At 40.6% G+C, this 23,930-nt stretch overlaps 1 protein-coding gene across 2 annotated transcripts in view; it reads left to right on the top strand.

Annotated features, from left to right (window-relative positions):
* REXO5 (RNA exonuclease 5) overlaps window positions 1-23,615 on the top strand; it is a 39,134-nt gene extending 15,519 nt beyond the window's left edge. The window contains exons 6-20 of one of the 2 annotated variants that reach the window (XM_020965335.2): window positions 2,484-2,630; window positions 3,344-3,432; window positions 4,647-4,762; window positions 5,784-5,922; window positions 6,066-6,160; window positions 6,873-6,975; window positions 11,260-11,405; window positions 12,620-12,740; window positions 13,437-13,547; window positions 13,694-13,831; window positions 16,664-16,756; window positions 17,517-17,736; window positions 17,977-18,173; window positions 18,971-19,089; window positions 22,888-23,615. In XM_020965335.2, the coding sequence (XP_020820994.1) occupies window positions 2,484-2,630; window positions 3,344-3,432; window positions 4,647-4,762; window positions 5,784-5,922; window positions 6,066-6,160; window positions 6,873-6,975; window positions 11,260-11,405; window positions 12,620-12,740; window positions 13,437-13,547; window positions 13,694-13,831; window positions 16,664-16,756; window positions 17,517-17,736; window positions 17,977-18,173; window positions 18,971-19,089; window positions 22,888-22,969 (1,916 nt within the window). In that variant the 3' untranslated portion in view covers window positions 22,970-23,615. The remainder of the gene's footprint in view (window positions 1-2,483; window positions 2,631-3,343; window positions 3,433-4,646; window positions 4,763-5,783; window positions 5,923-6,065; window positions 6,161-6,872; window positions 6,976-11,259; window positions 11,406-12,619; window positions 12,741-13,436; window positions 13,548-13,693; window positions 13,832-16,663; window positions 16,757-17,516; window positions 17,737-17,976; window positions 18,174-18,970; window positions 19,090-22,887) is intronic. The other variant, XM_078152881.1, reaches the window with a different exon arrangement.
* Window positions 23,616-23,930: the final 315 nt, after the last annotated feature.

Below are 23,930 nucleotides of genomic sequence, written 5' to 3' on the forward strand. Positions count from 1 at the left end.
CTCTTCCCTAGCCCTGTTTCCCTCTTCATCTCTATCTTCTAACTTCCTTGGTTTCCTTCAAATCTCTATCTAAATTCTCATCTTCTGCCAGAAGCCAACTTCCCAGTCATTTTAAATGTCAGTCCCTTCCCTCTGGAAGTACCACAAGTTATCCTACATATATTTTGTTTGGATAAAGTTGTTTTTCTGTTGTCCTCCCCATTAGATTGTGAGCTTTTTGAGAGCAGAGACTATTTTCACCTTTCTTTGTTATCTTCAGTGCTTAGTAGGGTGCCTGAAAAGTAGTAAGTACTCAACAAAGTTTCCTGACTTGACTTACTAGGTTTTTGTGAAAATTAATCTCTCTCATCTTTTATTACATTGAAACAATACTCCATTACATTACTATACCATAATTTGTTCATTGATTCCTCCAATTGATAGGCATCCTCTTAACTTCCTGTTTTGCTAAAACAAAGAGAACTGCTATAGTTTTGTGTGTAGGCATCCTTTTCCTCTTTAATTCATCTCTTTGGGGTATAGAACTAGTAGTGTTATTGCTGGGTCAAAGAATATGCAGACTTTAGTGGCATAGCTCCAAATTACTTTTCAGAATGGCTAGACTAGTTCATAGCTCTGCCACCAGGACATTCATATTCCTGTTTTTGTAAAACAGCTGTCATTTTCCTTTTTTGGTCATCTCTGCCAGTCTGATAGGTATGAGGCAGAATATCAGGGTTGTTTTAATTGTGTATTTCTCTAATTATTGGTGATTGGGAATGTCTTCATGCGGTTGTTGATAGATTATATTTCTTCTTTGAGAATTGCCTGTTCATAATTTTTGACCACTTATCTTGAGGAATGACTCTTTTTCTTCTAAGTTTGAATCAGTTCCTTATGTATCTTGGATCTGAGACTTTTAATAGAGAACCTTTATGCAAAGATTTTTCTCCTGATTAAATATTTCCTTTGTAATTTTAACTGCATTGGTTTTGTTTGCTCCTAGTTATTGTTCTATTTCTCTTCTTTATTTTACTGCCAGTCTTAAATGAATGGTCTGTGTTCATTTCCTCACTTCCCATTCATTTCTTTAAATCTCATGTAATCTATTTTTAGTTCTCAATGTCCCCAAGCCTCTTTCCCCTTCTACTTGTTTATTTTTCTCCATGGTACTACTACCCTTCTTCCTGTTGCCTGAGCCTTCAGAACCTTACAGTTACTCCCCTCCTTTACCCCTATGCCTGATTAATAACTAGGTCCTGTTATTTCTCTCTACTCTTTCTACCATACTTCTTCCTTTGCTGCCTTTACCTTAGTTCAAGTCTTATCACTTTATATCTGCACTTATTGTAGTGGTCTAAGTATTCTCCCCACTTATAATTGTTCTTCTGTCCAAACCAAAACCAGTTCTGTATACTAATGCTGTATTCATCTTCTGAAAACACCATTTTGATCGTGTTACTACTGTGTTCCAGAAATTCAAATGTCTCCCCATTACCTACATGATGTAGATCAGACTCCAAGTCTAGTGTTCAGGGCTCTCCATGATTAATCCCAACATTCTTTTTCTAATCTTATCTCCCTTTATTCTCCTTCACAGATGTTCTGCTTTAGTCAGATCAGTCTACTACCAGTGTATTCCCACCTCTGCACCTTTGTGCACACTGTTTTCCTAACCTGGAATGCCATGTTCCTCCTCCTGTTCCACCCATATGAATTCCACTCAGTCCTTCAAGGCCCAGCTTAAGTCTCACTACCTCCCTGACACCTTCCCTGAACACCCTGCCTGAAGTGATCTTTCCCTCCTCTGAAATCACACCACTTTTTATCTCTTAAGACATAAATAAGTAAACAAACCAGTGTCTCCACGTCTAGAATATTAGATCCATGAAAGAAAAAGCTACACCTCCTTCTTAGTTGTATATCTGCATGTAGCATTTGGATACAGTGTGGTATAGTGTCATGGCCCAGGTGGGCAGCACAGCTCATGAGTGCTGCCAGAACCAGATTCAAATGAAATGGGGAAATTTTTAACAAAATGAAATACAGCATGGATAATGTTAACTTGTGATTTTTCTAAATGAACGTGTAGCCCACCGGGACCCATTTCTCTTTGAGTTTGACACCTCTGGTGTGGTGAATGGAGAGCTGGCTTCAGATCCAGAAAGTGCTGAGTCCCAGCCTCATGCCTGACATGTATCACCTCTGTGGCTATAAGCAAGTAATTTAATTTGTCAGTGCTACGGACGACTCCAAGACTATAAGTGACAGAGAAGGTGTCAACTTGAATTGGTAGAGGGAGTTTTCTCATTAGGATGTTCCCTGTATCAAAGAAATCATAGCTCTAGCTTTATCCCTATATGCTATACCTTAAATACTTCACTAAATCATTGTTGAGTAATAAGAAAATTATTTTCAAAGAGCTATACAACAGAGATATGCCATTGGGAATGCTCTGTTAAAAACACATTTTAACACATCAACTCTGGACCTACTTGTTTCAGTGTCATCGTCCTCTCTTGCCAATCCACAAGCCATCACAGACCTGCAAAATGATCCCATCATTCAGAAATATGGATATGAAAAAGTAGGTTTGGTCAGATGCCTATTGACCAAAGAAGAGATGAAAAAATTTGACTTTCCACTCCAAGGTTGGTTGAGATTACCATTGGCATGGTGATAGAAGTAGAAATATGTAAAGATAAGAAAGTTATTTTAAAAAACTAGAGAATTAATGTTTGATCTTCTTAACCACTGTCTATAGAATCCATCTCCACCCATTCTCTTTTATCAATAATAGTGGTGCTTTAATAGAACTTGGAAGCTAAGTCCATAGGGACATGGAACAAAGTTAAACCCTGAACGTTTTTATTCCTGTTTTTAATTCTGTTTAGTCCATGTTAAGTCTCCTTTTTATTCTGGGAAGAAGTGCTTTTATAAGCCTGTTCCTTTTCTGTGAATACTAGCATAAAAATTCACTGTGGTGACAAATGACAATGGCCAGAAAAATTACACTAGCCAGTATTTTCTTAAATAAAGGGGGAATGTTTATGCTTTTTGTTGGTGTTTTTAAAAGATGGACAGACTTTCCCCAGAAGCCACTGTTTATTTTATTCCAGGAGTAAGTGATTTGTATGATGCTTTCATGACCAAAGTGTTGCAGCTGAGAAATCAGGTAGAATGCCATAATGACAAATGTAAGGTGACCTTTCAGAGCCCTAAGGGTACTAAGGGTAACACCAGTTGCAGCAACAGGATCCAGTTGTCCTTGCTAAATTCTGTGTGCCTCTTCTAGACAGTTGAACATCATCATCTCAGTAATTTTTTGTATAAACATAGTTTTTGTTTGTTTGTTCATCTCCAGGTTTGGCTAACTGTAAAAACTTTGTTTCTACTGAATGTGTTGGTCCAGTAAGCGACAGCAGCCCCCTTTTTGGCCTAGACTGTGAAATGGTATGAGATGAATCTCATTATTATAATGTCTGCTCAGAATAGATGTTGCCATCTCCAAGGACAGGATTCACTCATGGTAGAGTGAAACAAAGCGTTTTTGATCAATTCAAGTTTAATGCAAAGAATTGGGTTTCCAAATCTGTGTTTATGGGGCTTGGGTACCAGAAACACGAAGGTCACAGCATGGTAAAAAGCACTAGACCTAAACTCAGATCTTCTGACTCAGAATCCTGGCACCACCACCTACTAGTTTTATGACCCTGGGCAAGTCTCAGAGCCTCATTTTCTCCTTTTTATAGTTAAGAATATTAATATTTATACTACCTACCTCATGGGGCTATTGTAAGCTATTATGAATGCAAATACTTAAAAAAAATAAAAACAAACCACCTTGGTGCTGGTTTCCAGCAGACTTAAGTCTATTTTTTTTGGTGGGTATTTTTTTTTTTGCTTGGCTTTTTTTTTCTTGGCAAGGCAGTTGGGGTTAAGTGACTTGCCCAGGGTCACACAGCTAGTAAGTGTCAAATGTCTGGGCTGAGACCGGATTTGAACTCAGGTCCTCCTGACTCCAAGGCCAGTGCTCTATCCACTGTGCCACCTAGCTGCCTCCAAACATAAGTCTATAAGTTACATTAGTTGTCTAACATTTCTGTGACATATGAATTATTTACGTATAACCACAAGAAGCATATTTATTTCTTTTTATCCTTTTGACAGAGGGCTTTCTGTTTTATGATCTCTTTACACAGTTGCCGGTGAGGCAGTATTGTAAAGAGGGTGCTGGCATTGGAGTCAGGAAGAACTGAGTTAAAATCCTGAATAGAAATAGCTTTATAACCTACCTCACATGACTATTATTGTTATTATTATTACTACAAGAGGACATTTTTACAGCTACAGAATAAAGAGTAGAAAATAGTCCTGGACCCTTTTGTATATGATGTGTGAGTCCCCAGTTCCCATTACAGACCAGGCATCTGCTTTCTCTGGTGGGGAGATAGCATCTCTGCATCTTTTTCCTATTCTTTCCCTAACATAGCCTTTACAGTGAAGTTGTGTCGTGCTGGTTTTCATGAATGTAATTTTCAGAAACCCTTGATTTGATTTTTCCCACCTTGATATCCACAAAGTAAGTAGACCAGGTCATATTTAGAAAAGCAGGAAACAGTGGCCCACAAGGCTACAGCAGCCTGACTGTGTCTTTGGTTTTTCAGTGCCTTACACCAAATGGGAATGAACTCACACGAGTTTCGTTGGTTAATGCAGAAGGCCGTTGTGTCATGGATGAACTTGTCAAACCTGACAACAAGATTCTGAACTACCTCACCAGGTGAATACCTGCAAATTGACTTGTAGCTTTTCCCAACCCAGGTCAGATTAGAATTAATGGAAACTTTTATAGGAAGAGGCCTGGAGCTTCTGTGGAGTTGCATGATTTAGTTTGCCAGGATATAAACGTCCATCGGGAAGAAATTTGGACTGCACCCTGTCAGTTACATTTCTCTACCAGAAGTGCTTTGACTCATTTTCAGATGTGTAACATTCTTATACTTTTCTCCCTATAATTCTCTTGTGAACTTAGACCAGTGGGAAATTGCTAGTATCTTTGCCATGGGATCTCATAATAGTCATTCTAGCATTAGATCACATTAAATGAGACTGTGCCATCTAACAAGATTACTTTTCTGGAAACTTGAAGTTCATCAGATTGCATGCAGTTCCTGAGTTGATCTTAAAGCTTAGCCTGCCGGTTAGAAAAAAAACAAATTTTCACCAAAAATATCCAGGATCAATACATGTCTGTCTTTCTGTTCAAAGATTCTGAATTAATGTATTGAGGCATGTGCCACATAATGTGCTTAATTTTGGCATTATCAAAGCATTCTCAAAAAGAAAGTGGACAATGAAACATTTTTGTTGTTTTGTCCATTGAAGATGTACTTGTGAAAATGGGGGGGATCATGAAGGCTGAAATTGTACATAGAGAATAGCAGGCTGAAGAACAGAGCCTTGATAGGTCCCTGCATTTGGGGATAGAAAAAAAAAACAACAAAAGAAGCAGTGAAGAAAATGTGATTAGTCAGAGAGGTAGGATGGAAACCATGTAGTAACATGAAAGCAAGGGAGCTAAGTGTTTCAAAAGACTATCCAATATGTAAGTGTAGACAACAGTCAAAATTTCAGAAGCAGCCTTGTTAGCTGTTCTTAATTAGCTGCAATGACTTACATTCTCTTTAATAAGTACAGTCCCTATGGTCATAATGCTTTCCTCAGGAAACATTTCAGGATTGGAGCTGGGGGAATGGAACCAGCTACTCTCACAGACTCTACCTTTTTGTTTTTATGGAAAGGTTCTCCGGCATCACACGGAAGATTCTTAAACCTGTGACCACAAAACTCAGAGATGTCCAGGCCAAGTTAAAAAAGCTGCTTCCACCAGATGCGGTGTTAGTGGGCCATTCCTTAAATGCAGACCTTCAAGCCTTACAAGTATGTACCTGTTTGGGGACTCCATTTTTCTGTTACATCCTGTTATATCCTCTTTATTTTCTTCTACCTTTCTCACCTCCCTGACCCTTTCATTTACCCATTATTTTAGAAGGTTGAAAAAGGGTTTTATTTTCCCTCTACAGATGATACATCCCAATGTTATTGACACTTCATTGCTTTTTGTCAGAAATTTGGGACGAAGGTTTAAGCTCAAGTTCTTAGCCAAGGCTGTTTTAGGGTAAGTTTATTACAGTTTGAGTTCTTTTACACTACAGTAGTTCCCTGTGATTGACATGTTCAAATAGGGCAGAATATCTCTAATCATGATTGTTGCTCAAATTTACAACTCTTTAAGGTTTGTAAAGTGCTTTAACATACATTATCTCATTTAATCCTTGTGCCAATTTTATCCCCATCTTACACATAAGGAAACTGAGGCTTATAGAGGTTAAGTGACTTGCCCAGGTCACAAAGCTAGTAAGTGTCTGAGGCAGGATTTGAACCAAGTCTTCCTGACTCCAGCCCTGGTGCTTTGTCTGCTGTACAATGTGCTTCATGTAATGAATTGGAAATATACACCTCTCAATTTGTATTATCTTTTCTGTGACTTATGCTTAGTGCCGTATACATCTCTTGGGAGCCCTGTAGGGTAGACAACACGGAACTAAACTGTGATTGAATTGGATGGAAAAAAAAGTATCAAAGTTGACAAAACATTTCAAAATCCCACCATTGTCAGCCCCTAAACTGTGACAAGCAGCATCTATTGACATGCCTGCTGTAGATGTAGGCCCTTTTAGTTATTTCTGAATCACTGAGATTCCACGTGCAGCCAGAAAACACAGGAAAAAACATCAGCCGGAGAGAGCTACACAGACATGGGCCTTTTATGCCAAGTGTTAGCCTGTGACTCTGAGTTAATAAGCTCTCTTTCACTCTTACTTCTTTAGGAAAGAAATACAGTGCCCTGACAGGGTCGGCCATGATTCTACAGAAGATGCTGTTGCAACCCTTGAACTGGCTCAGTATTTTATTAAACACGGCCCAAAGAAGGTTAGTACTTATAATGTACTTTAAGTCTAAGTAATATTTACATGCTTTTTTAAACTAGAGTGAAATTGTAAATCATTATCTCTTTTTCTTAAAAATTGACATGCACATGTTTTGATTTTATGTCACTTTAATTTACCAATATATTCCCTCCCTTCTCTTCTGTCTCCCAGAGCACTATTCTTTATCAAAAAGAGAAAAAATAGTTCAGCAAACATTATCCGCATGTCAACCAGATAGGAAATTTTAGGTAGTGTTTCACTCCCATAGTCTCCTACCTCTGGAAAAAAAAGGGGGGGAAGGAAGAGCATTCTTATACCTGGACTTTGGGGCCAGAGTTGGTTGTTATAATTACATGTCATTTAGTTTTGATTTTGGGGGGGGTTGTTCTTGCCATTTACATTGTCCTAGTCATAGGTATTATTTTCCTGGTTATACTTGATTTTGCATCATTTCCAATGCTTTTCTATATTTTGCATATTCATGATTTCTTGACTCACAGATTCTATTCATTACATTCATATTCTACAGTATGTTTAACCATTTCTTACTTGGTGGGCATCTACTGTCTCTCTACTTCTTTATCCCCAACAAAAAGTAGTACTGTGTTTTCAATTCTTTATTTCTACTTTCTAATTCTATACTACTACTACTACTACTACTACTACTATTGCTACTACTACTACTATTACTACTACCCACCACTACCACCACCACACCACCATTCCCACTACTACTGCCTTGTTTCTAATGCTTTGCTTCTACAAAAAATATTTTTGCATATGTAGGACCTTTCTTTTTGTCATTGGCCTCATTGGAGTATATATCTGGCACTGAGATCCCTGACTCAAAGGGTATGGACATTTCAGTCACTTTCTTAGCATAATTCCAAATTGCTTTCCAGAATGGTTAGAGTAATGTTCCATTCTACCAGCAGTGTATCAGTGTGCCCTTTTTCCCACAATCCCTCTGAAATTGACTATTTCTGTCTTTTCTTAATTTGGCAATTTGTTAGGTGTAAGCTAAAATTGAATTGTTTTGATTTGCATTGCTCTTATTAGTTATTGGAAGCAGTCTTTCATATGATTTTTAAAGGTTTTTAATTCTTTTGAGAACTATTTGTTCATTTCTTTTAACCATTTGTCCATTAGGGAATAGCTTTTGGTCTTATGGATTTGTGTTAGTTGAATTAATCTATGAAGAAGCATTTGAGAAGCACTTATTATGTGCCAAGAACTGGGGATGCAAATAGCAAAAGAAGACAGCCATGGAGCTTACATTCTAATTTAGAGAGACAACATATAAGGAATTTGGGGGCAGCTAGGTGGCACAGTGGATAGAGCATAGGCCCTGGAGTCAGGAGGACCTGAGTTCAAATCTAGCCTCAGACACATAACAGTCACTAGGTGTGTGACCCTGGGCAAGTCGCTTAACCTCATTCCCTCGAGAAAAACAACAACAACAAAAACATGTAAGGAATTTTCAGTCGAGGTACAGAGAAAGGATGGGGGTCAACTAAAAGTCCCAGGAGTCCTTATCCTGGAGGGGACTGCCCCACTGCCATCATTGAGAAATGGGAAATGGATCTGACAGCCAGTAGAACTGGAATTCTGGGTTCCTTCTGGCATGGGGTGGAATGAAGGGTCAGTGTTTGGGCAGTGGACAGAAAAGTGTAACTTAAGGGCCCAGGGGAGGGGGAAATGACCCCTCATGGCTGGCTAGCTCTATTGCTCCCCCTTTTCTCTCCCGTAGATGTGTTTTGTGTGTGTGTGTATATGTGTTATGTGTAGTGTGTATAGTGTATGTGTATACATATGTACCTAGAGGTCATTTCTTATATATCTTGGATATCAGACTCTTACAGAGATATTTGATGAAAATATTTTTCCTGTTCAGCTCCTCTTGTTCTAGTTGCATTGATATTATTAGCATTAAAATATTGCAATTTAGTGATTGAAATGATCAGTTTTATCTTTTGTGTTACCTCTATGTCTGCTTCATCAACTTTATTTTTTAACTAGGATAGAATTTTGAAAAGGTGATTTATGTTAACCACAAAATCTGTCTTTAAGCATTTTTCAGGAACCTCAGGATCATTTTCTTGATCTTAGGAGTAGCATTTACAGTAGACAGATCAGTCAGAGCTGTTTAATTATTGAACTCTTCTCTACATTTCCTAATAGGACATACTTGAAGGCAGGGAGTATTTAATTTTTTTCTCTGTAAATCTCAGGTCTTGGCACAAATACTTTTTTTTTAATTAACAAAAATTTATTTTCTCTCACTTCTACCTGTCCTCTATTGAAATGGAAGAAAAATAAAACCCTTGTAACAAATAGTATAGTCAAGCAAAGTAAATTCCTACATTGGCCATTCCCTCCTCCTCCCTTAAATAAGAGAGAGGGGGGAGAGGGAGAGAGAGAGAGAGAGAGAGAGAGAGAGAGAGAGTGTGTGTGTGTGTGTGTGTGTGTGTCTCGAGTCCATTCCTTCTCTTTCAGGAGGTAGGGAGTATGCTTCATCATGCTGCTGTTATGTTAAGTCTTTCAGAGTCATTTGTTTTAACAGTGTTGTTCACAAAAAGAAGCAAAAGATAGTCTCTGCCCTCAAGGAGTTTACAATCTAATAGGGGAGACAACATACAAACAAATATATACAAAGCAAACTATATACAGAAAAAGACAGTTAACCGAAGGAACAAACTGGAATTAAGAGGGGTTGGGGAAGGCTTCCTGTAGGAAGTGGGATTTTAATTGGGACTTAAAGGAAGCCTAGGTAGTTGGATGGAAGTGGAGTTGAATTGTTCAGAAAGTGGCATGGCAGGCTGGTTCTGAGCAGGAAAAGGTGAAAGCTCATCTGTAAGAGTTAGGAGACCAGGGCCAAGTCCCAGGTGGTTGTGGTGGTGGAAAGCTGAGGGTGATGACCAAAGGAGAAACAGTATGATGAGGAAGTGTCATGTAGGCCTGGTCCCAAGGAAAAATAAGGTGAAAACCCCCCCTTATCAGATACAGGGACAGAATGGGAGGATGCTCCTGTTGTTTGTTGAATCAGGTAACAAGAGTCTGCCTTATGATGCAGTCTTGCTGATGCAAGGGCAGGAGATGCAGGCACACTCTATAAAACCAACCTGGAAAGTAACATTGCAGGTTTTAATGATGCTCCATCTTGTACAGGAAATAAGCACATTTGACAGAATCCATGGTTGTGTTTCCACATAGAGCAAGAAGGTGTTTCAATGCTGACTTTTGAGAAGGAGCTTCTAAACTACACCATTGGGCACCTAGATCTTTTCCATTCCTCATATGGGGACATTTTTTGTGTAGACAGTTTATCCTCTTTCTGCTCCATTTCACGCCTTGTCAAACCAAGTTGTACCTCAGTACAAGATTAGACCGACAGCATGAGGAGAACTAATAACAGTTAGAATAGGGGCTTAGCCAAACTCTGTGATAATGTAATTTTAGTGACCAAGAAGAGATGAGAAAATTCACCTTTCCTTTCTTCTTTATAGAGGTGGAATGTTGCATACACTGTCAGGCTTGCTTGATAATGTTGGGTTCTTCTGAGCTGCTTTTTTTACCCTCTTTTTTCCGTATTTGAAGGGGTGGCTCACTGGAGAGAGAGAGAGGTATTCAGAAGCAAAGGATGATATAAAAATGAAAGAAACCAATAAAATTTTAAGAATGGGAGTTTGGGAATCCAGAGAATTTTTAGGCTAGACACAAATTTGTATCTCAGAGTAACTACCGAGAACAGATAAGTTTTAAATGTTATAAATGGACAGAGTGGCATTTCTAGTACTAAACAAAATAAGACTTTTCTTTCTGAAGCTATAAAAATGAGTCTACTAAGGATTTCATTATGTTTTCCAAAGGAAGCCATTTCCTCTCCCGGAGACTTGGTTGCACATTCAGTGCAAAAATACACTTTAAGTGACTAACTATAGAGTAATAAACGAGCCAGCCAAAATTGGCATCCCTTTTCACTGAGCCGTGCGTTGGCATTTCCTTTACATATGTGACAGAATGGGCTTTTTGTGACAGATTGGCATCTCTAGTTAGGCAAATTAGAAACCATCTGTTGAGTTGTCAGCCCAGCATCTGAAAAAGGAGAAGCATCCATTGAACCTTTCTAGTTTGTTTTACCCTTCCTTCCCTCCCACCCCACTCCCACTACCACCTTTTCTTTTTTCTTTTTTGCCTAAAAAAAAATGCAGCCTGTCTAGCTGAAAACTATTCTATAATAAACACCCAAGAAACTGGTGGGTTTCCCACTCTTTCTTTCCTCAAGATTGCAGAGATGAAGCTGGATACAGCAGTTAACTCCCAACAATTTCTGGCAAGTCCAAAACAGAAAAACACATTGCCCTTGTGCCCCAGTGGACCCCATAAAGAAGCAAGACTTCCAACAGATGCAACATGGCAGAAGAATTCAGGGTAACTTTTTTGATCCTTAGGCAAATGGGAAGAAGTAGAATGAGGGTGGAGATTGCTTTCTCCTCCATGTCATTTCCCAGTGTATTGAGAGGCAGGTTTTTGTAGTAGAAAGGACACTGATTCCAAAGGACCCACGAATAAAGTATTCCATTCACCTCATAACGGGGAGGTGGTTTTGGACATGGCCAGTGTGGGGATTTGTTTTACCTGACTAGCATATTTGTTACAAGGGTTTCTTTTTCTTTTTTCTCTTCCTCCAGTGGCAGAAGTGGGAGGAAGAAGGGAACAAGTGGAAAGATGTATATTAATTGAAAAAAATAAAGAGCACAGGATTTGGAATTAGTGGACTTAGGTTGACATCTTGATTCTATTATGTACTGGCTTTGTGACGTTGGGCACCTTTGTTGCCCTCAAACTAGATGATCTCCAGCTTTAAATCTTATGCCCATAGAGTTATTGCAGGGTACTTAAAATGTCATTACCTCCTGGAAATAGTTTCTTAAAAGATCATCCAAATTCATGTAGAATGACTTGGGCAGAACCAGTAGGACAAGTGAACAATGACAACAGTAATGTAAATGAAAAGAATTCTAAAAGAGAGCCAAACTGAGCAACTATAATCATCAATTTGGCCCTAGAGAACAGGTCCTGAAACATACCTCTGTCATCTTCTCATCAGAGAGGTGGGGCTACAGGGACATAATGTTGCATGCAGTGGCAGACACCATCACGGCATCAGTAGTTTTTGCTTAACTATTTTTCTTTTGTTGCAAAAAAGGGTTCAGTTCTAGGAGGAGGAGATGTATTCAGAAATGAATGCCATATAAAAAAGGTATCAGTAAAAATATTAGTTCAGTGAGTGTGTTTTTAAATACACTTTGTCCATTGACATCTAATTGTTGTTCCCAAGTTATGTCCTACTCATAAAGTTACGAATTCAAAAGCATTGGTATAAAGGCAAAAGAAAAACTAGTAAGAGACCACACTGGCCATGCAGCAGCATTATTTAATGCTCTTTTCCCAGGAGCGTCATTTATAATCAGGTCTGCCTTAGTCCTGGTCACGTTGGCTAGATTGCAGATACATGTCAGTTCATATTTTGCAAGGAATTTTGATACAGGCAGTAACTTACATGTCTTTCTGGGAGCTGATTAAGTCTTCAGAGGGATATTCCATTCCTCCTCCCCATCTCATTGTCATTCTTTCTCTCTTAGTATTTTAGAGTGTTTGGACTTGGCTGGTCAGAAACTACTCTTCCTGTCCCATAAGGCAGGTGGCAGCACACTTATGTCTTCTAGATTCTGCCAAAGTATTCTCTGTACTTCTGATGAGGAGGTAAGTGATGTGGACTCCTTGTTAGAAATGAAGCTTTTCCAGAGTGAGAACCTCCCCCAGAACACTTCATGTATCATAATGAAAATGATGATAAATCACCCAGAGTGCTTTACATAGACTCTCTTATTTGATTCTCATGACAGCGCTGTGGGGTGTGTGCTATTATTTGACAGATGAGGAAACTGAGGATCAGAGACATTAAATAAATTACTTGCCCAGGGTTGCCCCACCTGTGCATGGCATGATTCAAACAGCCTTTCCAGCCTCAAAGCCCAGTACTGTGTTTACTCCTCCACACTTCCTCTCTATGTATGTATATATTCAGATAGGCAGCTTTTTACCCTCTCAGTGACAGTGATATGGCCATGAAAAGTAGTTAAGGTGACATGAAGGAAGATTTCATGTCAACACCCAGGTCTTACGTGTATTTCTTTTAGCTCTGCTATCCCAAAATATGTGTCAAAGAATTTGTTGAACATGAGAACACTTGTCATTCTGACTGCAAAAGTAGACAGTAGCCATTGCTTTCCTTCTGGGGGATTTGAGAAATGTAAATAAGCTAGAGGATTCACTCTGCTATCGTGGGGTATTATTGTTTTTAAAGCCTTGGACATTTCATCTCAGATAAAAAATGGTCAGGGTCCTTTGACCCATCTCCCCCATTCCCTACTTCCCAGTGCCTTGTACTTCTTACAGGTTCTTGAGCAAGCCCAAGCAGAGGTCCCTCTGTCACCTTTCAGTGTCATCCAGTTCTCACAGTGGCCACATCCCCTTCCACCCAGCCTCACTGTCGAGATGCATAAAAAGGTAATGCTGAACCACACTCTCTTGGTGCTAAAATCTCATCAAATGAACCGATGCATCTTCTGAAGATGACTTTGGGGCATTATTCTCTCTGTATTGTTGCTTCTCCACTTTGACCTCTTGGGTTTTTTATCTTGTTTTTCCCGTAGATCAAAGTCAAGTGGGCAGAAATGTCAACTGTCTATGCAGGGCCTTTTGGGGGAAGTTTCTGCCTCAAGCCTCTGAAGAAGTTGTTTGCAAGCTTTGGCCCTATCCATTCATTGGAAGTCATTCTTGAAACTGATGAGGTAAAGAGCCGAGAGAATTACCCTTCAGCCAGTACTGGAACAGATTGATAGCCACAAAATGAAACCTCTGATGGAGATGACCTGTGTACTTTTCACAGATAAGAAGCAGTGGTCTTGGTGGAAGTGACTTTGGGTTTCGATTTTCTCTTCTATATGTCCAAAATGAAATGATGCAGATTTAATGTAGCTAGACTACAAGGAATGAGTTTTTGGCACTGTTTTTGTTATTCCATACTTTGAAAAGAGATCCTGTTATGATATCAAGTCAAACCACATCTGGAGTGTTAAACATAACTGCCTCCTTACAATTGGAGCTATCTAAAAGTGGAATGGGGGGCAGCTAGGTGGCCCAGTGGATAAAGCACTGGCCCTGAAGTCAGGAGGACCTGAGTTCAAATCTAGCCTCAGACCAAATACTTGGCACTTAATAGCTGTGTGACCCTGGGCAACTCAACCCCAATTGCCTAAAAATAAAAAAATTTAAAAAAATTAAAAATTAAAATTAAAAGTGGAATGGACTACCTCAAGAGGTGGTGGGTGCTGCCCCCTTCACTGGGCAATATTTAAAGGCTAGATCACCATTTACAGGATAGCTTTTTCAGGTCCTGTAGGTTGAACTGGATGCCTCTGAAGTCCTTTCCATCTCTATAGTTCTGCAAATTTATTGTGGAAAAAATGGAAAAAGAAAAAGGGTTTTGAAAATAATCTTTAGAGCGAGATCTTTCCTACCTTGAGAACAGACTATATCTACTATGCTTAGCTTGATGGTAGCTACACAAAAGCGTTAATCTCCCTGATTTTTGGATTAAAGCCATGATTTCATTGGTGTAAAAACACTCTGGCAATGTAGATTGTCACTTGCTCTGCATTTTACATAGTCTGAGAGAGTTGCCTCGGGCACTGAGAGATTAATGATATATTCACAACCAGAAATGAGCCAGAGGTAGGATTTGAACCCAGGTCTCCCTAACAGTCAAGTCCAGCTCTATCTAGTGCACTACACTGCCTCTTTCTCTGTAGTTTACCACTGTTTTTGTTACTGGAAGAAGAAACAGCAGCTTGAATAATTACAAAGAATCAGTGACATTTGGGGATTTGAGTGGAAAAGCTCCATACAGCAAGGAAGAGGTATTTAGAATGCCAAGAATGTTCCTTTCTGATGGCAGCCGTAGCAACTCTAGTCCTGCAGAAAAAGCAGCTGCCAAAGACTAAGGGATTACAGTAGCTGATCCGGACCACTGGCCCCTGGTCATTTTTGTGAGTAGCATTCATGTCTGTATTGCTTTTATATTTGCATGGCATTTTGAGATCTATTATCTCATTCTGTCTTTATAATCATCCTGTGAAACATCATGTCATTATTATTATCCACATTTTACAGCTGAGCAAACAGATTTTGTGAACTTGGACACACATCTATTAGAGGGCAGAGCTAGGACTCAGACTTTCATCACATTTCATGATTTCAGTTGTAATTTTCTTTCCCCTGTTCCACACACCCTTTCTGGTACTAACTTTTCAGAATCAGAAGATAAAGTTTAGAAGAGGTAAGATTCCAAAGCTAGGGATTGGGATAACAAGAATTTTCATGTATACCATGAATTCACAGAACAGCTTCTGAAAACCCTTGAAAAAAATAATTCACCCTTAGAAATGATTCATAAATAAAATAACAATAATTATAATATCTAACATTTATATAGTACTTACTGTGTGCTAGGCATGTGTGTATACATGTACACACACACATACATACATAACAGAGAAAAAACCTTCCTTATCACCTTGGGAAGCCACCAAGCTAAACTATAACTACTTCAGCTTCAAGCATTTTTAAATATTTGCTTTCATGTTTATGAGTACCTCCCCTTCATCAACATAAACCTACCCCCTCTACAATTTAGTAAACAATTTTCAGTCCTGTGGCTTCACCGGGGATGTCTGTCTCTGACCTCAGCTAGTCCAGTGCTTGATGACAGTGACTTAAGTCCATCAGATGGTGTGCAACAACAAAAAAAAACCGATCTGAAATTGCACTATCACAAGGTAATGTTTTAAGGGTGGAAGCTAAATAAGTGATGCTGAAGGATGACAGTTGGAGAGCGGAGGATTGTGAGCGTTTTAGTGAATGGGGAGAGAACCCTGAAGCTGGGAATCAGACAAAAGTAACAAGAGATGGGAGAAGGCCAGCAGTGGGCCATATCACTTCTTTTTTTTTTTCCCAGGCATTTGGGGTTAAGTGACTTGCCCAGGGTCACATTGCTAGTGTCAAGTGTTTGTTCTGAGGCTGGATTTGAACTCAGGTCCTCCAGACTTTAGGGCTGGTGCTCTATCCACTGCGCCACTTAGCTGCCCTATAATACTTCTTTTTGACCACTATTTTTCTGTTTGTTTCCCACTCATTCTCTACTCCTTGGGCAATGTTTTGATAGGAGGTTTCCTCAAGGAAGGGAATTATTCTGCCACGGTTCATTTCCTATTGAGGATTAGCAAACTTGCATTCTGACTTATAAATTAGTCTCATTCAAATTTAGTTAATATGACTCAGTTTCCCCAATTTTAGTCATGGCTGAGTAGAATTATACAGGTCTGTAAAACTGGGTTTTATAGAGTTGAAGACCCAGAATGTGGAGTATGATGACCCCCTCAAAAACAGGCCAGAAAAACCATCAAGCTCTGCCCATAATATTATACTACTTATAGTTGCTCTTGGTGTTCTTGATCGACATGATTCACTGAGAATCTTTCCTTAGTTCCTGCAGTGAAAAGTGGAGGGACAGTCATGTGAAGCCTAGAAGCAAAGTTGATTCTGAGTGTCTTTTCTTTTTGCAGCCCTATCTTTGCATCCGGTATAGAGTACTAGAAGCTGCCCAGCTGGCCATAGAGACCTTGAATGGTGCATGTGTCCAAGGGGTCCGGATCAAGGTAGAGAGCACATGAGAACTGCTGAATGAAAACAGGAAACAAGACCTATCTGCATGCATTCTTTAGGCAGTCTTTAAGAGCCAGTTTTGGGGAATGCACACTGCTGATACAGGTGCCACAGTGACTCACATAGTGTGGTGCTCATTAATCCTAGGTCAGTTCTGTGTGAAGACACAGAACATACATGGGAATAGGTATCTTGTCCATTCCTGCCATAGAAAAATATCAGTAGAGTAAGAAAATTAGCAGTCCTCTTCAGAAATGGAGACTTTGATCAGTTACCATAGTCCTGGTGGATAGTATTTTGGATTTAGAGTCAGGAATACCTGTTTTAACTTAATTCCATGTGCATTTGTTAAGTACCTATTATTTGCTGATACTTACCAGCTTTGGGACCGTGGGCAAGTCATTTCAGTTGAATTTCAGTTTCTTCATCTGTAAAATGGAGATATTATTAGCTATAGGTCAACCTCACAGTGGTTGTGAGGCTCAAATGGAAGTATTTTGAAAATATCAGCCATTGTTATTACTAATTACCAGGTTGAATATGTAGTTGTCTTCCTTGTTACTTGTTAGGGCCCTGAATGTTTTGCTCTGAGTGGCTCTTTCTGATTGGATGGAAAGAACCAAATGTGGCCCTTTTTACCCTTCAGCCTAATAGAAGATAGTAGGGTCAGCTGGGCAGCCTTTGAAAATTGCTTAAGTCTGATGGGTGAATGGGTGAAATTAATATGTCAGTCTTCATCTTGTTCCACTCCAGGTGCAGAGGCCAGTGCAAGAGCTCACTTTGGACTGTGACACCATGGTGAGTACCCTGGAGACAGACCCAGAGAACGAAAGTACCATCTATGTGAATGGAATGAAGGAGAGCTATACTGAAGAGGACATGTCCCAGAAGTTTAATCTCTTGCCCAGTCTGGAAGCTGTCTTCTTGCCTGTGGATCCTCAAAGCAAAAAACACAAGAAGTATTGCTTCCTGAGTGAGTGTCTGTCACTTCATTTGGCCTTGGAGGGGGTCAGGGATGTGAGGAGGGGCAAGAGGAGTGAAGAATATTAATGACGGTGTGTCTAATGAGGAGAAGAGGTCAGTAGATGGAAGGCAAAGAGCCATACTGAAGCGTGACCCACACAGAAGCCAGTGGTTTGGGCCTGATGAATTTTGGCCTCCTGAATGCCAGTGTTTTCTGGCTGCTGTTAATATGTTGTGTTTTTATTTCCAGAATTTAGAAGCTCTGAATGTGCCCAGAATGCCCTGAAAATTCTGCAGGGTCCAACTGGCCTCAACTGGAAGCTGGTGTGCAGGAGAGCCCTGACCCCTAGCCACCTCCACGAATGGATTTGTCACTCCTGTCCTGACCCAGGAAGCCCACAAGCATCTGATGTTGTCCCACTAGCCTCAAAGGAAAAGTCTCCGTTGGTAAATAAGGTTACTGATGTCCTTGGTCTTCTGTTGGTTAGACCTCCTCAAGGGTGGGTCACATCTGCAACCCAGCTAAATGCAATTGCTACAGATCAGATCACAGACATCCTACTCAGTTACCTTTAGCTGTTCTGTGTCCTAGAATGGCCCCTCCATTGTTTTCATGTCTTTGTACCTGTCCTCACTCATCATGCCTCTCTCCTAATGCCACTGATTTCCCTATTGTCTTCTCTTCCCACCATATTCCTTCAGTGTGTCTGTTATTGATTTCTGCCGGTGAAAGAATGAAGAGAGTTGACAGGCTTCTCTTTGCAGAGTGAAAGTCATAGAATACCAGAGCCCAAAGGACCCTCAGTCTACCCCACTCATTTTACAGATAAGGAAAGTGGACCTAGAGAGAGGTGAGGGTTTCGTGGAAGGTTTCACAGCTAGGACCAGGACTAAGTCTTCTTGTTTTAGTCAAACAGTGCTTTCTGCTTCACCATAAAGAATGCACAAAAATTTTCTGCTAGTTTCTCTGCCGTCCTGATTTGCCAAGGTCATTGTCTGTGATATGTGCAGGCTGAAGTGATCCTAAACTGGCCCAGAGTGGGAGAAGAGGAAGAGACCCTCTTGGTCTCAGCTCTGGTTTTAGCCTCTCAGCTTCAGAAAGGCCCAACACCCTTGTTATTCTGCCCATACACAGTGTTTCCATCTCTTTTCCCCCTTTGCCATTGGGGAAAAGACTTAATACTAGCTAGATGAGGGCATCCTAAGCCCCAGAACTTATCTCTCTTTCTGATGGGCTTGCCCAGTCACCACAGGGAGAAGAACTGAAGATAGCCATGAGTCGGTTAGATGAGAGGATCGCAAAGCTGCATGGGAGGCTGCCACCCCACACTCTGTGCCTCGTCCTCCTGCCAGGAACAGAGAGGTAAATGGGCCTGGGAAACCGTATTCAATGGATGAACCACCAAGGCACAACTGATGTCCCTGTCCATCATTTACTAAGTGTCTCCCGGGTGTCAGGCAGAGCTAGGCACTGTGAAGACAAAGAAATGAAACAGCCCCTGTCCTGAAGGAGCTGACATTCTATCAGGGAAGATAACAAGTACATAAATAAGTAGATACAAAATAATACAAGTAGATACAAGTAAATTTGGTGGGGAAGGGATAGAGATAGCATGGCACTAATGGGGGAGTCAGGAAAGGCTTCATGGAAAAGGGGTCACTTGGGCAGTTGGAGGGAAATAAGGGATTCTAAGAAGGGGGAATGAGGTAAGAGGGAGTGCATTCCAGGCATGGGGGGCTGCCAGTACAAAGCTGAGGAGATGGGAGATGGAGTGTTGCATGTGAAGGCATAGCAAGAAGGCTGCCAGCAAGGCAGGACCATGTGGGGTAAAGCTGGACAAGCAGGGTGGGGCCTAGGGTTGAAGGAATTGATATTCGATCCTAGAGGCAATACGAAGTTTATTAAACAGGAAAGTGATCATTCTGGCAGTTATGTGTGATTAGGAGGCAATTGCAGTCGTCCAGGTGAGAGATGTGGAGGGCCTGGGTGAGAGCCATGGGAGTCACAAGTATTTGGAGGTAAATAACAGTTCAGCCATTGGTTGGGTATGTGGGCTGAGGGAGAGTAAGCTGTCAGGGATAAAGCCAAAGTGGCAAACCCAGGTGAGTGGAAGGATGGTTGTGCCCTTGTCAGAAATGTAAAAGTTCATAAGAGGATGAGGTCAGCTTTGGACATGTCCGATAACTGCAGGACATCCACTGTGAAAGATTTAGGAAGCAGATAGAGATGTAGGACTGACACTTAGGAGATAGATGGGCTGGATGTGGTCTGCATAGAAACAATAATTAAATCCATGGGAGAAGATATGGTCCCCAAAGGAGAAAAGAGAAGACGGCCAGGGAGGAGCTTTGGTGTACATCACAGTTGGGGAGCATGTTATAGAAGATGATCTAGCAAAGGAGATTCTCATCAGCCTGCACACACAGAGAGAGAAAGAGGCATTGGGGCTAGGTTCCGGTGACAAGACAACCTCAACCTAGCAGAGAACTTGTTCTCCTAAGGCCAATTCATTGCTCTTTCAGGCAGCTGATTGCCGTCCTTTATCGCTTTTCTTATGTAAAAGGATTTAAGGGTGGTGTTTTCTCCACCCCAAGGCAGAAGGCTTACCCCATTACCATGAGCTAAACTTCTGCAACCAGCCCCACACTGAGGGGCTTTTTCTCTTCCCTCAGAGACATAGTTTATTCCTAATTTAAAGACAAAGGTCCAGACCCTGCATCTCAAACCTCAGGCAGAGGTTCTTCACATTTTTTAAGGTGACGGAGGAAAAAAATACCCCCTTTTTTCCCCCTAGGCCTCAGAAAGTAGGGGGTTCCCCCACACTGGAGGTCTTCAAACAGAGGCTGGATGACCAGCAATTGAGACTACTCTAGAAGGGATTCCTGTTTAGTTAAGAAGAGCCAGACTCAGTGGCCTCTGAGGTTCCTTCCTGAACTGTCAGCCTGTGTGGGTTGGTAATAGTGAGGGTCCGATGGGACCAGGTCCTTTGCTCTGGCCACTAGGGAGCACCATCCCCTCACAGTACATCAGGAGTGTTTTGTATGAGCAAAAGAGGAAAGGAGGGAGAGAGAGAGAAAGAGAGAGAGAGAGTGTGTGTGTTTTCTCTCCTCTAGGAAGGTGGGAAAGGAATGGAGGTTTTCCTGTTGAATACTCCTGTTTTCTATCCCCAGGCCATACTTGATGCAGTCTGCCCCCATCCAGGTCCCTTTCCCTCCTTTTTCTAAAAGCACCTTCCAGCCTCACTCAGGCCCTGTCAGCCCCCAAACTTTTTCTTCGTTCACATTCATATTTCAACAGCTTCTCTTTCCCAGTCCTAAGTTTGCCAGATCGGCCATCCTGACAAGGTCTGCAAGGTCCCAGGCATGCCATGTTTCATGCAGGAGTATAGGACCCAGCATGTCCCATGGTCTGGAGTGACTCTAGCTAGACTGGGTGGCATGGTGCATAGACAGCTGGCTGCCACTCAGCCCAGGTTTAGAAAGGAAGAATTAAGTCATTCTTCATCTTTTCAATCCCTTTTACTTCTTCATTCCTAACTGGGAGAATAAAAATTCTTTGTGGCCTGGTTGGTACAAAATTTCAGATTTTTATTGTAGTGCAACAGAAAAAGACACTGTATTTAGGACTTAGCTTCAGGTTCCACCTTTGTCCCTCTCTGTGTGACCTTGGATAAGTCATTTAACCTCATGTAAAGTGAGAAAGTTGGACTACATTGTGTATGAGGCCCCTTTAATCTCTACACCTGTGATCCTTATGGGAAGTTCTGTATGCCTGCTCATGATCTCTGCTGGACTGGTAGAATTCAGACTGCATATATACAGTAGAAACAAGTATTACACAGGATGTTTTTTGAAAAATTAGACTGATGTTCTACTTTAAATAGGCTACAGCTATCAAGGAGGGACAGGAGGAAGATGGTATTAAGAAAAATGTACAGAAATTACACAAAACATACCTCATGGCTAAGGTGACCTTATGGGACTAAATAAAAATTAAACCACTTGCCTAAGGAAATCTTTTCCCCATTTTCAGCCTTTAGTTGCTTTTTCTGGTTCCCAAGGATGTTCTAATTACACATCTTACAACTGGATGGACCCTGTTTCCATTTTATAAATGGTGCCCAGAGAGGAAGGTGATTTAACCAGGCTTAGGCCACTAGCTTATGGGAAGATCTGTTTCCTGGTTTGCTTTGACCTTTTTAATATTTCACACTTGGAGAAAACATTCTATAACATTCCACCACATCACACTAATCACAATTTTTAAATCATTTCTCTGCTTTCTATATAAAGCCTTTAAAGGTCCATGCCACAGTACTGGCCCAGAGTCCACATTCGGTAATTACTGGTGATCCTTACAGAGAGCTGAGTTTGCCTTTCAAGCCAGCAGCAGCAGCAGCAGCTCTTTTTCCACCCACAACTGAGTGAATAGAGATTATTCAGAACCCAGATTTCCCTTTGGCTTTAGAAAGCAAAATACTCAGAGTGACTCTGCTCTTTGCCTTGTTTTCCATTTTCTGCTTTGCTATTAATTAGAGCCCCTTGGCCCTCTCCCCAGCATAACCTTAGAACCAAACTGTTGAGCCACAATTCTCAGCATTCACCCAGAGGGAGCTTTCTTGGTGGCCAAGTATATCATACACAGGTCAGAAGAGACAAAACTGAAATTGGATCTACCTGGAATACCATTCTTCACCCACTCAGCCGGCAGACAGCACCAGCTTTGGACGTTGACCTTTGTAGTTCCAGCTGGTACCCTTGATCCTTTTATCCCCGGGATCCTGTGTACTCTCCCTCCACAGTGGTTTCAGAAACTTCTCATCTTCTGATTGAACAATAAGTTCTTTTCTCAACCCTTTTTTCCCATCTGTCAGGTTTTCCTACGTTTTCTATCTTTAATGTGATTTTAAAAATATTTATTGAGCATCTCTTGTGTGCAAAGCAATCGTTCTTTAGCTATTAGTCTTCCAGAACCCAGATAACCAATTTATGTTCTCTACTTCCATTCACTAGGTGAAGTTTGCACTCTTTATACCACAAAGCCTTAGTATCAGTGCAATGATTTTTGAAGGCTTACTGGTACTAATGTAAGCTGTCTAGTCCTATGAGAAGATCAGGCTTCCTTCAGACTAAAATTTGCAATTTTTCTTGTTTGTTGCAGTGTTCGTGGATCATCCACTGGCCTGGGGCTAATATCAATAAATGGTGATGATATAAAAAGTGCCACCCCAGAGGTGCTTTAGTGGGTCGCCAGCCAGGACTGACAGTTCCTTTCCTGCTATTTCCCATTCCACAGCACCACCTCAGCAACATTGGAAAAGAAGAAAATGCCATCTCTCGACCTTCAGGTGCCAGTTGCATACACATGGATGGCACAAATTGGGGTCTTGGTGAAAAGCAGGCAAACCCTTTTAACATCGGTTATTTCTCAGTTTATGAGAGACATGTATTTTGTGAGACGGTGGCTATAAGACAGATTTCTGTAAAGCAGATCCTTTCATGAAATTGGATATCTGTCCCAAGGGGAAAAAAATCCAAGACTTGATACATACACCTTTTGAAGAAGAAGGTATTAAATGGCGGCCAGATCCAAGGTGTCCGTGGCACACTGTGCTGTGGGAATGCTTTTGCAGTTCTCTCCTAACTCAGCACAACCTCATCCCCATTTTTGGGTGATAAAAATCTCCAGACATGGGAAAAGGATTTTTCCCCATTTTTCTCTACGATCACTTCATTTGTCTATTTACAGTCTCCAGTAGAACTTGGGCTACAATATTCCACTTCACTAGCGGGTATCTCCAACTAAAACATTTTTAACCTGGGATCCACAGACCTCAAAGTGATCTGTGAACTTGGATTGAAAAAAAATTACATCTTTATTTTCACTAACTTTGGTTTCCTTTGTAATCCTTTGTATTATATTTTATGCATTTAAAAATGTTCTGAGGGTTTAACCAGAATTCCAAAGAGGTGAGTGACAAAAAAAGGTTAAGACTTATGATCTAACACCCGATAATCTTCATCCTGAAAATTTCTTAGGTTTATATCAAGTCAACTAAAAAAAAACTCAATGTCTACTTTATTTACCTAATTCTTTAAATTGGAAATTCGATAAAATAAGCTTCTGTTATAGTGCCTTGCACATAATGGGCACAAATGTTTATTCAATCTACGACCATTTATTAAGCTACTGTATGATGATAA

Source organism: Phascolarctos cinereus, unplaced genomic scaffold, assembly GCF_003287225.1.
Source record: "Phascolarctos cinereus isolate Bilbo 61053 unplaced genomic scaffold, phaCin_HiC Scaffold_4;HRSCAF=312, whole genome shotgun sequence".
NCBI classification, from domain to species: Eukaryota; Metazoa; Chordata; class Mammalia; order Diprotodontia; family Phascolarctidae; genus Phascolarctos; species Phascolarctos cinereus.